Raw genomic sequence first — 15,770 nt, forward strand, 5'->3', positions numbered from 1 at the left:
ATGTTGTATTGAAAAATAAAAAACAAAACCAGGCGAGTTCACCGGCGGGTGCTGATTCAGTGTGTAGATCAGAAGTATTTCAGACATTAGTTGCTGTGATGTTTCAGTATTTACAGACCAAACTGACTCGACCGAAAGCAGCAGGGGTTAAAGTGTGATTTGTAAAAGCGGAAAGATGATCAGCTTTTATTGCACTGTGGGCAGTAACACACAGTATGAGCCCAGTTCTGAAGCTTAGAAGATTCACTAACTTAGTTGTTTTTTCTCTGGGAACAGAGCATGATACTTTGTTTGCCTCTGGGACTGACAAAGAGTCAGACGATGGTGTGCTGGGTGAGCCTTACAGTGACTTGGGTGGAATCTTTGCTTTCAAAAGGTTTAATTGAAACTCACAGCCTCGCCCAAACTATTATGAGTTAATAGACTAGGTAGTCTATTAACTCATAATAGTTTTAATTAAACCGGTGCAGTTGAATTAAGCAAAATATTCACTGTTTCAGTTGTAATATGTGTGTTTTGATTGTGTTTTAAAAAGTAGATGTACAAGTTTTGGAATAACTTGTATAAACGTATGTGTTTATTAATGAATAGCTGATGGTACATTCAAATGAACCAGAAAAGCATTTTCCCTAGCATGAGACCTCCCAAAATAGACTGTGTCTTATACACCTGTGTGACTTATTTACCGGTTTTTAGGTATATATATATATTTGCATATTTATAGATTCTGGATTTATAAATGCTTCTTTTTAATGAGGGAGAAGGAGTGAACACCATTTGGAGCGCTTATATGTCTTTGCATTCGGGCCTTCATTGAACATTGTGTGATGGGGTTAAGTGACACTTCCTGTGTCCACTATGTGGCACTAGAGATTACCCATCAATTATGTGTATGATGTGGAGAACACACCCTGTGAATTTCATGCAATTCTGATGATGTTTGTCATATGGGGCTGACTTCCTGTGTCCAGTAGGTGGCGCTATAGATATGACACAGTATTGATGCATAAACATGTACAGGGCGGGACCCTCTAAAAGCGTGATCAATTTGGTGTAGAACGAACTATTTATGTAGGAGTTATAAGGACTTCCTGCAGTTAGTACTACTGCGTTAGTAGGTAAGCTTGCACAAGGCCACGGGTGCTTGTGGTTTCTCCAGTTTCTTCCTCCATTTCTTAGTATGGCATGACGTAGTACAGGTACGGCAATACGACTAGTATAATATATACGCGAATCAGCAGAAACGGTTTATTTTCTCAGAATTAAAAAGAAAATTAAAAAAAGTCATCAGCTGACATTAGCTCAAAAGTAGCGAGTAACGAGAGCATCAATAGAAATGTAGTGGAGTAAAAAATACAATATTTGTCCTTCAAATATAGTGGAGTGAAAGCAAAAGTATCCCACAGAACTCAAGTAAAGTACAGATACTCAAGTAAATTTACTTCGTTACTGTCCACCACTGTTTATTTATAAGGGGGGGGGTAAATATTGACATCACCACAGCTCCTTAACGTGAGACGTGCTGCACGGGGGGAGGAGCGCTGCCGAGTGAGAGCATGCGCTGTGCGGGGGAGGGGGGCTGCCAGCAGCGTGTGTACAGCGTCATTGACACTCCTCCCGGCTCTTATTGGTTTTTTCACTCGGGAGCGAATGGATTCTTGCAAATCATTTTACGACCACTGGGTGGACCCAGGAACAGTGAATTATGTCACAGCTTATCATTATCTTATTCTACTGTCAGATCATAAGGGGCCGCGCCAGATGGCGAGTGTGGCGGACGTCTTGTGCTAAACTCTGCAACATTAAACAAGTATCTATGTTAATTTAACGAGGCCAACCGTTTGAACGGCTTGTCAAACAGCTAGATATAGACAAAACACTGATAGAAGAGTTTTGATGCCAAGTTGAAGACTTTGACGACCCAAGGACATTAACTTTCCGACACGTGTGACAACTAAGTTTTAAGCTAGCCTACGAAGCTAACATCTATAACTGCTCCAGTGATCTGAAATGGCAAAGAGAGACGCACAAAAGGTCACAGAAGGAAGTCTGGTGATGAACATAGAATCAGAGGAGAGCTTCTACGGTTTGTGTTCACCTCTTCCTGAGACTCCCAGCAAAAGCCCAAACCCGAAGAAACTGTGTGTAAACAAAGACGAGAAGGACATGGTTTGTAACTCTGACATCCTCCAAGCCATATATGAGTTGAAGAAGAATTTCTTCTTTTTTGAGCAACAAATGAACACAGCCCCCCCCTCGCGGCCCAATTGTTGAAAAACTCGCGCTAAAGGGCCCGCTTGGGAGCCAAAACGCATGCTACAATGACCTCTTTGGAGCCAAAACGCGTGCTAAAGTGACCTCTTAGGAGCCAAAACGTGCGCTAAAGTGCCCTCTTCAGTGGCGAGAACGCTCTATGTGCCCTTTTTTTTCTTTTCGCCCCTGCCCTTCAAAAAGTCTGTGCCTCTAATAATGCAGCAGGAGCAGCTATGTTGTTTAACAAATTCAAAGGGAATGTTCTCGAATCTCACTTATCTGAAGAAGGTAGATGGATTATTTTGGTTCTGAAAGTAAACAATGTGGTTCTGATGGTGAATAACATTTATGGTCACAACAATAATGCTCTAGCAAAAAATATGATTGTCCAACTGACAGAAAAACTTAAGAAGCTGAAAGAGAAATATAAAGATGCTCATTTAATTATTGGCGGTGACCTGAATGATGCAGCTGATGACTTAATGGATAGATTTCCTGTAAGAATGCCTTCCACTTCAAGATTTAAAGTGATATCATACCTATGTGAGCAACTTAATGTTATAGATGCCTGGCGATATATTCATCCCAACCAAGAAGAGTATACATGGAGTAATGCTAGTGGCTCTTTACAATCTCGAATAGACATGTGGTTATTATCTTCTTACACTATACAATATGTCTCTGAAGCTATGTCCCATTCTCAGATCACAAAATGATAGTCATCTCTTTTGCTAATCCTCTAGAACAAAAAGCAATTTCACGTGGTTATTGGAAATTAAATTGTAACCTATGAAAGATGAAGCCTTTTGTAACTCAGTAAAAACAATTGCTGGGAATATTTTAAATGGAAAGGAGTTAAATAATGTAAAAAAAAAAAGGGAATTCTTTAAATTTAAAATCAGAGAATCAGCCATTAGACATACAGTAGTAAAGTAATGAAAAAAACGCAGTAATCTTAAAGAATCTGAAATTATGGAAGAACTAAATATCTTGGTAAAAAAAACCTCTCCTACGCTAGAGGAAGAAATCAAACTGATAAGATTGAAAGACGATTTAGACCAACTATATACTAATATGACCAAGGGTGCCTTTATACGTTACCAGAGCTAAATGGTTAGAGGAAGGCGGGAAGAATACAAGCTATTTCTACGCACTAGAAAAGAGGAACTACAAGAGAAATTAAAACTGCAAGCAGTGTCGAAGGGTCCTCGCACATCCTATGCACGTCGGGCTGTGGCGCAGTCGGAGGGCGCGCAGGTAGAGGTCTTTATACGCAGGAATGTCAGTGCTTGTCGCAGTCGCAGGGCATTGACAGCAGCCATGTAAAGGTCTTTGCTCCTGCTGCTTCAATGGAACATTGTGTGATGGGGTTAATGTCTCCACTACATGGCAAACCAAGAGCATAAATGAAACTGGATTAGTTATTCATATAATGGTCGACTTTCTGTTGGACTTAGGGTATGGGTCCAAGAGGCTTTTTTGTGCGTCTGGACATAATACATAGGCCTTGTCGATTTCATTTTTCTATGTCAATGTGGAAGGCGGGGCTTAAACTTTGAAATCTTCCAGGGGGCGCTGTAGAGTCATCTTCTCACTTAAAAATCCCAAACTTTGTCAGTAGTCAATATGTGTGACTGTTGACGTATGTGTACAATTTGGTGAGTGTAGGAGTTTGTGAAAATGTACAAAATGGATAAAGGCATTAGGGGGCGCTATTGAGCTGTTGTGCCACGCCCAGGGGCAGTTATGTTCTCAAATTAAAGAGCGCCTGAGTGTGAACCTATGTGGGAAATTTGGTGATTCTGTGAAAACGGGAAAGTCCTTTAAACGCAGAGGGAAAAACGGAAAATTGACGCAGGAAATGCACAATAACTCACTTCCTGTTAGAGTGAACATTTTGAAAAAAATAACTTGGGGGTTTACCTATGAGTGCTATGAGTCCTGTAAATTTCACTAAGATCAGACAACGTTTGTGGTCACATGACCTGCTGTTAGGGGGCGCTATGGAGCCCCCTTGCCACACCCACCCCCAATGATGTTGAAATTGAAACGGCGTCACCAGGACATTTCACACGCTGCATGTATAAACATCCGACAATGTATGGAGGAGTTATAAGGAGTTGTTTGTTTATACAAACAAACGACTGCCACGCCCACCTGGTATAACGTAGGTAAAATCTGTCATCAAGTTTACATAATCAAGGTCTGAGGATGATACAGTTCCAATCTGAAGTCTGTGGAGTCAAAACTGCAGGAGGAGTTCGTTAAAGTGCGAGGCCTGGAAATGGGGAAAATGGCGGCAAAAATGCACCTGTGATCCAAAATGGCCGACTTCCTGTTGGACTTAGGGTATGGGTCCAAGAGGCTTTTTTGTGCGTCTGGTCATGATATATATGAATCCTAAATTTCATGTACGTGCATGTAGAAGGCGGGGCTTCAACTTTTAATGTTCTAGGGGGCGCTGTAGAGTCATTTTGGCACTTAAAAGGTTGCAGTCATAACAAAAAATAATATTCGTGAGTCTTGACGAGTGTGTCCAATTTGGTGAGTTTTAGAGTTTGTCAGTACATCCTAAGTGGGAAAAGGCATTAGGGGGCGCTACTGAGCTGTTGGGGCAAAATGTTGGGCAAATGTGGTATCAGATGAAAGAGCTCATGATTTGAAACCTACGTGGCAGGTTTCATGATTCTGTGAACATCATAAAGTCCTCAAAGCAAATTTTCACCAGCTGCGACGTGTGTGCAGAATTTCATGAGTTTTCATGCATGTTCAGGCCACCAAAAATGCGCCTAAAGTGGCGGCATAAGAACGTGAAAAATAATAAGAAGAATCCTGGCAAAAGCAATAGGTCCCTCACTGACTTGTCAGTGCTCGGGCCCTAATAATATCACTGAAAATATCTCTGAAAATAAACAACTCTATGACCTCCAATCCAACTGATTTTGCAAATCCTACTTTTCAATTTTACTGATTTACACAGCTCTACTTATAATTCAATAAATGGTGAAGAATTCATTAATAATGTTAGAATTTATTCCCCAAATATCGGACAAGTTTAAATTGGATTGCGAAAAACCTATCTCTAAACCTGAAATGCTAGATGCTGTAAACAAAATGAAAAAAGGTAAATCTCCAGGAATGGATGGTCTTTCCGTTGAATTTTACAAGTGCTTTTGGAATATAATTGAACACCCTCTTTTTGAAATGCTGAAGGAATGTATAAATAATGAAGATGAATCAAGGTATAATAACACTGGTATAATAAGGTATAATAACACAGGTATAATAAGGTATAATAAGGTATAATAACACTGGTATAATAAGGTATAATAACACTGCTTCCCAAGCTAGACAAAGATCACCTTCTATTAGATAACTGGAGGCTGATAACATTGCTTAATGTTGACTATAAAATACTCTCACTCATTTTCGCCAGGCGTTTAAGAAAAGGTTTGAATGAAATTATAAATGAAACTCAAACTGGCTTCATGACTAATCGTCACATAAGCTGCAACATTAGGTTTATTCTTGATTTAATAGATTACTCTGAATATATTGATTCAGACGCTTTAATTTTATTCTTAGACTTCTATAAAGCTTTCGACAGTGTAGAGTATTAATTTTTATTCAGATCACTTCAGTCCTTTGGTTTTGGTGAAATGTTTGTTTCCTATATCAGAATGCTTTATAAGGATATCAGTAGCTGTGTCGTGTTATTCCCAAATACTACAAAAAGATTTTCAGTTTACAGGTCGGTCCGTCAAGGATGTCCCTGCTCGCCATTTCTCTTTCTTATAGTTGTTGAATTGCTCTCAATACAGATTCGACAGAGCAATGTCCTTCAAGGTTTAAGAATATTTGATAGAGAGATTAGGATAACTCAGCCAGCAGATGATAGTCTTACTTTTGAAAAATAAACAACAAATAGAGACAGCACTTAAGATAATAAATACCTTTTCTGATGCATCAGGTTTAAAACATAATTTAACAAAATATGAAATATTATGCCTTTACAACACAAAGGAAACCCTAATATGTAAGATACCAGTTAAAGAAAGTGTTAAGTATCTTGGAATTCACAATTCTAAAAATCTTAATGAACTTTCTCTGATATTAATTGGAAAAAAACATGGCTCCTTCCACAGAAATTTGGTATCTCCAATAAAATCAAAGAGGTTCAATATAAAATTATTCATAACAATAAATTTCCCCAAATTCTTTGGAAAAAAAATTGAAAATGATATCACTCTACAATCCAACCATCAAATTAAACTGGAAGCCAAGGATATATTATTATATTATGATAATAAGGAATGCGAAATTCAACACTTAATTAACCTGATTATTCTAATAAAACAAATTCATATCCACAAAGCTAAATTCTCCAAAGGTCGACCTTTCTTTCCTGTATTTGAAATTGATTTCAAAAACTACCTTGAATGTATAAAAATGGTTAAGAATAGAAATGTATACATACTGAAAATATAATTCAAGAACTATTTAGAGGAATGTAATCTGCTTTGCCTGTTTATTAGTTTTTTCTATGTTAAACTTTATATGTATTCTGTACCTATTTATGTTAATTTATTTGACTTATTTTTTTTAAATTTTAATGTGAGATTCCAGACTTTTTTCGATATTACCAAAATGTCAACATTGTGACTGTAGTCAAACTTTTTCAATAAAGTTCTGAAAAAAAAACCAACAAAAAAAACTGTCAGATCATAATGACAATTTTAGCAAATATAACACAAAAATAGCTACAGACTGCAGCTTTAAAAGCTCTGTTTTCATTGTCTGCTTTTCTCTTTTTAGCTTCTCTGACTGTAGTCTCTTGTCTCGTCCCCCCTGTGTGTCCTATATTGATCATATTTATATTTCATTATATGCACTTTTCCTTTGTAAAGCTTCTAATGGTTATGTTAAGATTGGGTTGTACCTAGAAAGCATATAATACACCTTTTAAGTCAATTCACCTCCCTTGATTTTTTACCTGATTTTGATTCCTTTCTCTGAGCTCTCATAATAGAACAGGAAGTTTATTTCGTGGACTCCCTCCTGATCCGGTCCTCTGAGCCAGAGGGGTAGCTGGGTTGATTCACCTGGTTGCAGGGTGCTGCCATCTATTGGGATTTCCATCACACCAGATAGCTGACTGAAATCCTCGGCTGAAACCAACATCTCAGACACCACTGAGCCTGGCTGGGCCCCAGGGGGTGTGGCCAAAGTTTTATAGGCAGAACAGTTTTCAGATGAGGTTGGGCTGAGGGGTGTGAGAGGTGTTGTGGCCCGACTGCCAAAGGTGAAGAAATCGGGATGTGTGGACGCCACTCGCAGGCCACACAACTGAACACCACTGACGTTGCAGAACTCAACATATGCCTTCCTGATCTCACCACACAGCAGCGCAGTCGGGAACTGTAGGAAGAAGACCTGACACAAACACAGACACACACAAGCTGACAAACACCTAGGATTTGCATAACCTTTTTTTTTTTTTTGCTTTTTTTTGGGGCGGTATCACAGAAGAATTTGTGAGCAGTCCATAGGACTGCAGATGATGAACTGAATCATAAGGCACTTACACTGCACGTGATGGGAGCCAAACTCTTCCTTTTGTGATAGACATCTATCACAAAAGCTAATATGAAGCTAGCATGAAGTGAGCCAAATGCGCCAAAATGTTTCAATGTTACAGTCTTTTTAGAGGTGAAGTCCCTCTTTTTGTTACTATACTTCCACCACAGCTCAACAGGGAAACACAAAGAGGGAATTTGATGCTAAAAAGTAAATGTGTCAGATATGCACTTGATATGACTAAGGGCGCACTCACACTAGGCAATCGTACCGTGCCCAAGGACATTTGCCCCCTAAAGTCCGGATTATTTGGCTAGTGTGAGTGCATGTGTACCGTGCTTGAGTACGGTACACTTCCCTGGCCCAGTACTGTTGGAAGAGGTGTGCTTGAGCATGGTACACTTGGTCATGCATGCGCACTAGGGATTAATATTTTTCCTGGAAATAAGACCTGGATAAGTAAATAAGACAGGAGCATTCAGAGGTAATGTGAGTGTAGGCCAGCGGGGAACAGGGGGGACATTCATGCTTCAGCATGGTACAGAACAACTGGCCCTAGTTAAGTGCGCCCTAACTCAGCTGAATAGAAGCTTCAGATAAACTTTTGGGAACCTTTTCAGGAGCAATAAATCTGATATGGATCTCCTTAGATTTTAGATTTGTCAAATTCTGTTAGAATTGCAGTATAGGATAATTATAGCTAGAGTTAGTGAGTGAGCGGTACCCCAAACAGGTGTTGTGACTAGATCCAGACATCGATCAGAGCCATGTTGTATACCAACACGCAGTTGCAGTTTCAATAGCTTAACTATGATAATAGACTATTCATCTTTGTTGCAGAGCACTGTATACCACTCTTAAATCTAATCTGTTTTGGAATATGGATCACTGCATTATTATTTGTTTTCTGACATTGGTGATCTCATGGACACTGCTGAGCCACGCCTATGAGCTACCATCTTCTCCCACTGTGCATCTGGAGGGCTTCCCCAGGCACACTCAGTTAGCTACAAATGCATAATGACCCTATGTCTTATATATCCATAACTAAATACACGCAGATTGCACCCACGAATTCAATTAAAGCTGCAAGCAGCGATGATCGGGCCCTTGCTCCCTGGCCCGCCCCAAAACAGCTAAATGTGCCATACGTGCATATCGGTGCATGCCGCAGTCACAGGGCAGACACAGCGGGCACATAGACGTCTTGGCACCCGGGCTTTTATTCGGGCCCTATGCCATTTTCTCAGTAATCAGACAGTAGATGGTTGTGACACTCTCTATAAAGATATAATGGACTACACTGTAGGACAATAAATGACTGCTGGGATGTATGCTTGGTTTTCTTAATGCAGAGTTAATTCACTGTCAGACATGTTAAAACTGATATGGTAATCCTGAATGTAAACAAGTCCTCCTGTGCAATGGACAGTTGTGTTATATCGGGCATCATATGACTAAAATTGGGTTAAGGAGCACTAAAACCTGGGACTCCTTAGTTTTTAGATTTGCCAGACTGTTAGCATTGTACAATGGGATGAATATATCTACACTCAGTGTGTCAGCAGTACCTCCATCAGGGGCATGGGTGGTGTTATGATTGGATCCAGACGTCGATCGGGTCCATGCCGTACCAATGTCTTGTCCTCTTTTGTCTGGTTAAGTCGTGGGCCCTGAATCTTCAGGTCCTGTTTACCACGAACCACCATCAAATCCAATGTTTGCTGGCCTGTAGATGGGACATCCTGAAGTCAGTTGAATGATCTGTCATGTGATTTAGATTATCTTTTATACATTTCGGTGGTTATCCAAGCAGGGTTGAATTCAGGGCAAATAGACTTGGTTGTAGATACAGTACTTGCAGACATGTCAGGGATGAAGTTACAGCCCTGTAGGTGGAGGATGAGTGTTACAACAGCCAGGAACACTAACGAACCCAGTGGCATCAATGATTCTGCTAAGAAATGCCACAGATGTTAAATACCTGGGACTCCCCGACAGTCAGCCTTCAGTTAAAACTGAAGAAGCCCCTTGGATGAGAGGCAAATCACCTTCAAGTATCTACAACCAAGTCCTGTTGCCCTGGATTTGACCCTCCTTGGATTTTTCATAAAAGTGTTTCCTCCAACAATTGAATTGTCTTTATTGTCATTGCATTGAGGTTAATACAACAACATTTAAAACAGCTCCATCCTTGGTCATCACTCACACACACATCTCATACTTAAATAAAAAGGAGTAGATAAAAATTAAAATATATACACATATAAATACATACACCCCATACCCATGCACACACATACGTACATAAAACTCATCATTTAAAGTGCATAGATGGTATATAAAGTGCATTTAATGATTGCACACAATTCTATGGCACAGAAACAGAACATGAGGCTAATTCGGTGGTGGAGGTGGGCGCAAACAAATGAAAATACAAATGCAATACAATTTAGTCACATGTGAGGAGACATCAACATGTGTGTGGAGGATCCTAAGACATTCAAGCCATATATATATATATATATATGACATTTGTGTCAGTATTCACTGATAGTAAAGCAGCCAGCAATAACTAAAAGCAAATATAAGCTGAAAAATCTGTGTGCATTACCTTCAGTGCTGGGAGGCGTCTCTCCAGAGGAGGCTGAGGCCAGGTTGTACACCACACCCACAATGTTCAGCTGACCAGTTCTGTGTGGCAGCAGCCTGAGTCGAGCCTGAGGTCAAAGGTCACATTGACTGTTAAAAGCACACCATAATGTTGGGGTTGTCAAGAGTTCTAAATAGTATGTTTCCCTGTCTCCAGACAGTTCCACTGAATAAAGCAAGGGTAATTTCCACCCAACCAGCTGTGGCTGTGGTTGGGCTTCAAGGCCTACATAACCAAGCCCACCATTCATACCATCACAGACTGTAAAAATGTTCTCCAGTACTAAGAATTTAAACGATTTCAAGTATTTATTTGTTTACTTTTACATACTTTGGGCTTCCAGCTCATAAAACCCACGATAACAGGAATTCAAAAAATTAGAATACTGTAGAGAAATCAGCCCACATTTTGCAGGACATGAATGTTTTAAACTGAGTGTCACACACTAATCCTCTACTAAGCTCAAAGCACCTGCACAGGTTTCCCCAGGTGTCATTAAATTGCTTCAGTTTGGTTCAATTGTCTCAGTTCGGTTCAATATGGGGAAGACTGCAGACATGACAACTGCCTAGAAGATCATCATTGATACCCTCCATAGGATGGGTAAGCCACAAAAGTTCATAGCTAAGGAGGCTGGCTTTTCACAGAGTGCTGTGTCTAAGCATATCAATGGAAAGTCTAGTGGAAGGGCAAAATGTGGCAGGAGAAGATGCACCAGCAAAAGAGATGACCGTGGGCTTCAGCGGATTATCAAACAGAGAAGATTCAAGAATCTGGCAGAGATCCAGAAAGAGTGGAATGAGGCGGGAGTCACAGCTTTAAAAACCACCATATTCAGACGCATCCGGGAGATGGGCTACAACAACTGTCGGGTTCCTCGGGTCAAGCCACTTCTGAACCTGAGGCAACGTTGGAAGCGTCTCAACTGGGCCAAGGAGAAGAAGGACTGGACTGTTGGCCAGTGGTCCAAGGTCCTCTTTTCCGATAAAAGTAAAGTGTGCCTTTCATTCGGGAATCAAGGTCCAAGGGTTTGGAGGAAGACGGGTGAGGAACAGAACCCAAGCTGCTTGAGGTCCAGTGTGAAATATCCACAGTCAGTCATGATTTGGGGTGCAATATCCAGTGCAGGTGTTGGTTAACTCTGCTTTCTTAAATCCAAGGTCACCGCAACAGTCTACCAGAATGTTTTAGAGGACTTCATGATTCCTTCTGCTGAGGATCTGTATGGAGATGCATCTTCCAGCAGGACCTGGCCCCTGCCCATACCGCCACAAGCACCAAAACCTGGTTTGATGCCCATGCCATCACAGTGCTTGACTGGCCAGCCAACTTGCCGGACCTAAAACCCATTGAGAATCTATGGGGTATTCTCAAGAGGAAAATGAGGGGCACCAGACCCAACAACAAAGAAGAGCTGACAGCAAGCATCAAGGAAATCTGGGCTTCCATAACTCCCAGGCAATGCCACAGGCGGATTGCCTCAATGCCACATCGCATCAAGGCAGTGATTAAGGCAAAGGGATTCCCAACCAAGTATTGAAGATTGACATATCGTTTTGAAAGTATATTTTGATTGATTTGATGTGATCCTAATTTCTTTCTTTATTTTTCTGCAAAAACTGAGAAGTAAATAGTGATTTCTTCACAGTATTCTGATTTTTTGAATTCCTGTTTTCGTGGGTTTTATGAGCTGGAAGCCCAAATTATGTAAAAGTAAACAAATAAATACTTGAAATCGTTTAAATTGTGGGCCCTGAATCTATAATCTATGAAAATTTAACTTTTTGAATGGAATTGTGGAACTTAAACAACTTTTCCATGATATTCTAATTTTTCGGAAAGGGTCTGTATATACAGTGCATCCGGAAAGTATTCACACCCCTTCACTTCCCCCACATTTCGTTTTGTTACAGCCTTATTCCAAAATGGATTAAATTCCTATTTTTTCTCATCAATCTACACATAATACCCCATAATGACAAAGTGAAAAAGGTTTTTACAAATGTTTGCAAATGTATTAAAAATTAAAAAACTGAAATATTGCATGTACATAAGAATTCACACCCTTTGCTATGCCACTCAAAATTGAGCTCAAGTGCTTCCTGCTTCCACTGATCATCCTTGAGATGTTTCTACAACTTGATTGGAGTCCACCTGTAGTAAATTCAATTTATTGGACATGATTTGGAAAGGCACACACCTGTCTATATAAGGTCCCACTGTTGACAGTGCATGTCAGAGCAGAAGCCATGAAGTCAAAGGAATTGTCTGTACACCTCCGAGACAGGATTGTATCGAGGCACAGATCTGGGGAAGGATACAAAAACATTTCTGCAGCATTGAAGGTCCCAAAGAGCCCAGTGGTCTCCATCATTTGTAAATAAAAGAAGTTTGGAACCACCAGGACTCTTCCTAGAGCTGGCTACCCAGCCAAACTGAGCAATGGGGGGAGAAGGGCCTTGGTCAAGGAGGTGACCAAGAACCTGATGGTCACTCTGACAGAGCTCCAGCGTTCCTCTGTGGAGATGGGAGAATCTTCCAGAAGGATAACCATCTCTGCAGCACTCCACCAATCAGGCCTTTATGGTAGAGTGGTCAGACAGAAGCCTCTACTCAGTAAAAGGCACATGACAGCCTGCTTGGAGTTTGCCAGAAGGCACCTAAAGGACTCTCAGACCATGAGAAACAAGATTCTTTGGTCTGATGAAACCAAGATTGAACCCTTTGGCCTGAATCCCAAGCATCACATCTTGAGGAAACCAGGCACCTCTCATCTCCTGGCTAATACCATCCCTACAGTGAAGCATGGTGGTGGCAGCATCATTCTGAGGGGATGTTTTTCAGCAGCAGGAACTGGGAGACTAGTCAGGATCGAGGGAAAGATGAACAGAGCAAAGTACAGAGAGATTCTTGATGAAAACCTGCTCCAGAATGTTCAGGACCTCAGACTGGGTCGAAGGTTTACGTTCCAACAGGGCTCCTTGAGTGACCCAGCCAGAGCCCATGCTTAGTAGATGCTCCCCATCTAACCTGACAGAGCTTGAGAGGGTCTGCAGAGAAGAATGGGAGAAATACCCCAAATACAAGTGTGACAAGCTTGTAGCTTCATACCCAAGAAGACTTGAGACTGTAATCGCTGCCAAGGGTGCCTCAACTAAGTACTGAATAAAGGGTGTGAATACTTATGTACATGCGATATTTCAGTTTTTAATTTTTAATACATTTGCAATAATATAATCCATTTTGGAATAAGGCTCTAACATAACATAATGTGGGGAAAGTGAAGGGTTGTGAATACTTTCCGGATGCACTGTACTTGCAACCCTTACTGAGCATTAAGATAAACCAATCCCAAGTGTACCTCTGCACATAAACGTGCATAACTGAGTGGATAGGAATAGCGTGGCTACAACAAACAAACAAACACATGTAGCTTACCTCCATTTGTGTGATGCATATGGAGCAGAGGATAGACAGACAACCAGGTGAAGTACTCAAGTTGATGACAGCTACACTTGTTATGTTAATGTAAACGCTTTGACAGTAAAAAAACAAGTAATTTATTAAGTAATCTACGCAAAAGATGGACAGACTCCAAATGACGAAAAATATTGCTGTAAAGACTGACTTGCAAAACCATGAAATAAAGGATAGAGCATAACATGAAATGATAGATGTTTTTCTATCATCATGAGATATAAATATCGCCATATTGACAGCCCTACACCTTCTCTGCTGAACAACTCATTTCCATGAATCAGCCAGTCTGCCATATTAGGCTGGCCCTATGATAGAAGGTCCACTGTCTGGTTCAATCTGCCCTGAATATGATATGCCAACAGACCTCAAGTGGTTATGAGCCCACCGCAAAATGCAGAGGTGAGTATGTCCATTTTTTCATCTGTATCAGTAGAGGTCGATGTGATGGAAGGGCGGACTGATTCCTCCATGTTTTTTTTTGCTTTGGATGACGGGAATGGACCATCCTTTTATCCCATTAGAAAGAGCCTGAGTCACTTCTGGAGCCAAGAGCTCTGAAATGACTGGTCTTAGTGAACGGTCTGAGATCTTGATGGAACATCTTACACTAATACCAAGGTGTAAATAGTAAAAAAATATTTTTTTTAAAGGAACTGGGAGCCTTAACCTAGTAGCTAAAGCTTACCACTTTAGTCTCCTCTGGACCCATGTGAAATTCCAGGATGATCTCAGTGGTGACAACTTCATCTTTCTGTGTCATCTACAAGAGGAATCAGATATTGAAGAGACAATGAAAACGTATTATTTTGTATTGCATCTATCAATCGAACTGAATTGAACCAAAAACTAAATCTAAATTTCTAGGAGGAAATTGGCCCAGACTGCTCACCCCTGGAGCCAGGGTATCCTTCTCATTGGTGACGGTCTCTCCTGAGAACTCTTCTGTCGTCTTCTCCTGAGATGGAGACACGCCATCGGCAGTGAACCTCCAGAGCAGTGAGAGGTTGGACAATGCCAGGGAAACCTTAAGAGGGTTACTAAATGTCACCTCCACTATGATCGGCTCTGCAGATACAGAGACAGAAAGAGGGCTCTATACTGGGCAGGAACAATACAGTCCAATCTAATTATAGTGATAGAATAGATTATATTATTCTTTATACTATGGTAACAGAAAACTGTAATTCGTAGTTGACACTGATATGTCAGAACACCTCAATACCTAAGTAGCTATTTGTACTTCTTAACAGTCTAGATATTATTTCAAATACAGTTCCACTGTGTCTGCTGATAACCTCTTACCTTCCACCACAGCCAGTGGATGATGCAGATTGTCTGTCTGGCTGTTCAGGCAGCACTGGGTAGGCTGGAAATTTCCTGGGACGACCCCCCGGTTGACGGCAGCCACAAGCTGCTCCTCTAGATTGCTCCACATGGCTGCTAAATCCAGGTCATACTCCTGGTCCAGGGACACATGGGTGGCTGCCTGCTTTTCACCTTCACATATTAGAGAAATAGAATTTAAAAATGGTGCTTAGTTGTTCAACATAACGACAGTGTTTCCTCTGCCACACTTACAAATTCACACCTTTCACTCCTAACTTAAAAGTATACACCTTTGCTCAAATGCACCTCTGTGTTTAATGTTATTCTTGTTAAGAGCATAGTTTTTGAAATTTTGATTGTCATAAAACAGCTTAGTTCAGATTAACTCTTACAGCTGCGACTGTTAATGGGCCAGTATTCTGCGTCAGAGCTTTCTGAAACAAGCCAACATTCACAACAACTTCACATCATGATTGCTTAG

The 15,770-nt window shown here is 40.7% G+C and overlaps 1 protein-coding gene across 2 annotated transcripts in view; it reads right to left on the bottom strand.

The window, feature by feature from the left end:
- Positions 1 to 15,770, bottom strand: part of trappc8 (trafficking protein particle complex subunit 8) — a 67,491-nt gene that overhangs the window by 14,785 nt on the left and 36,936 nt on the right. For both annotated transcript variants that reach the window (XM_062424005.1, XM_062424004.1), the window contains 6 exons: positions 15,266 to 15,460; positions 14,853 to 15,028; positions 14,649 to 14,723; positions 10,445 to 10,550; positions 9,402 to 9,559; positions 7,247 to 7,686 (listed from right to left, as the gene is read on the bottom strand). In XM_062424005.1, coding sequence (XP_062279989.1) covers positions 7,247 to 7,686; positions 9,402 to 9,559; positions 10,445 to 10,550; positions 14,649 to 14,723; positions 14,853 to 15,028; positions 15,266 to 15,460 — 1,150 coding nt within the window. The remainder of the gene's footprint in view (positions 1 to 7,246; positions 7,687 to 9,401; positions 9,560 to 10,444; positions 10,551 to 14,648; positions 14,724 to 14,852; positions 15,029 to 15,265; positions 15,461 to 15,770) is intronic.

This window comes from Scomber scombrus, chromosome 8, assembly GCF_963691925.1.
Source record: "Scomber scombrus chromosome 8, fScoSco1.1, whole genome shotgun sequence".
Taxonomy (NCBI): domain Eukaryota; kingdom Metazoa; phylum Chordata; class Actinopteri; order Scombriformes; family Scombridae; genus Scomber; species Scomber scombrus.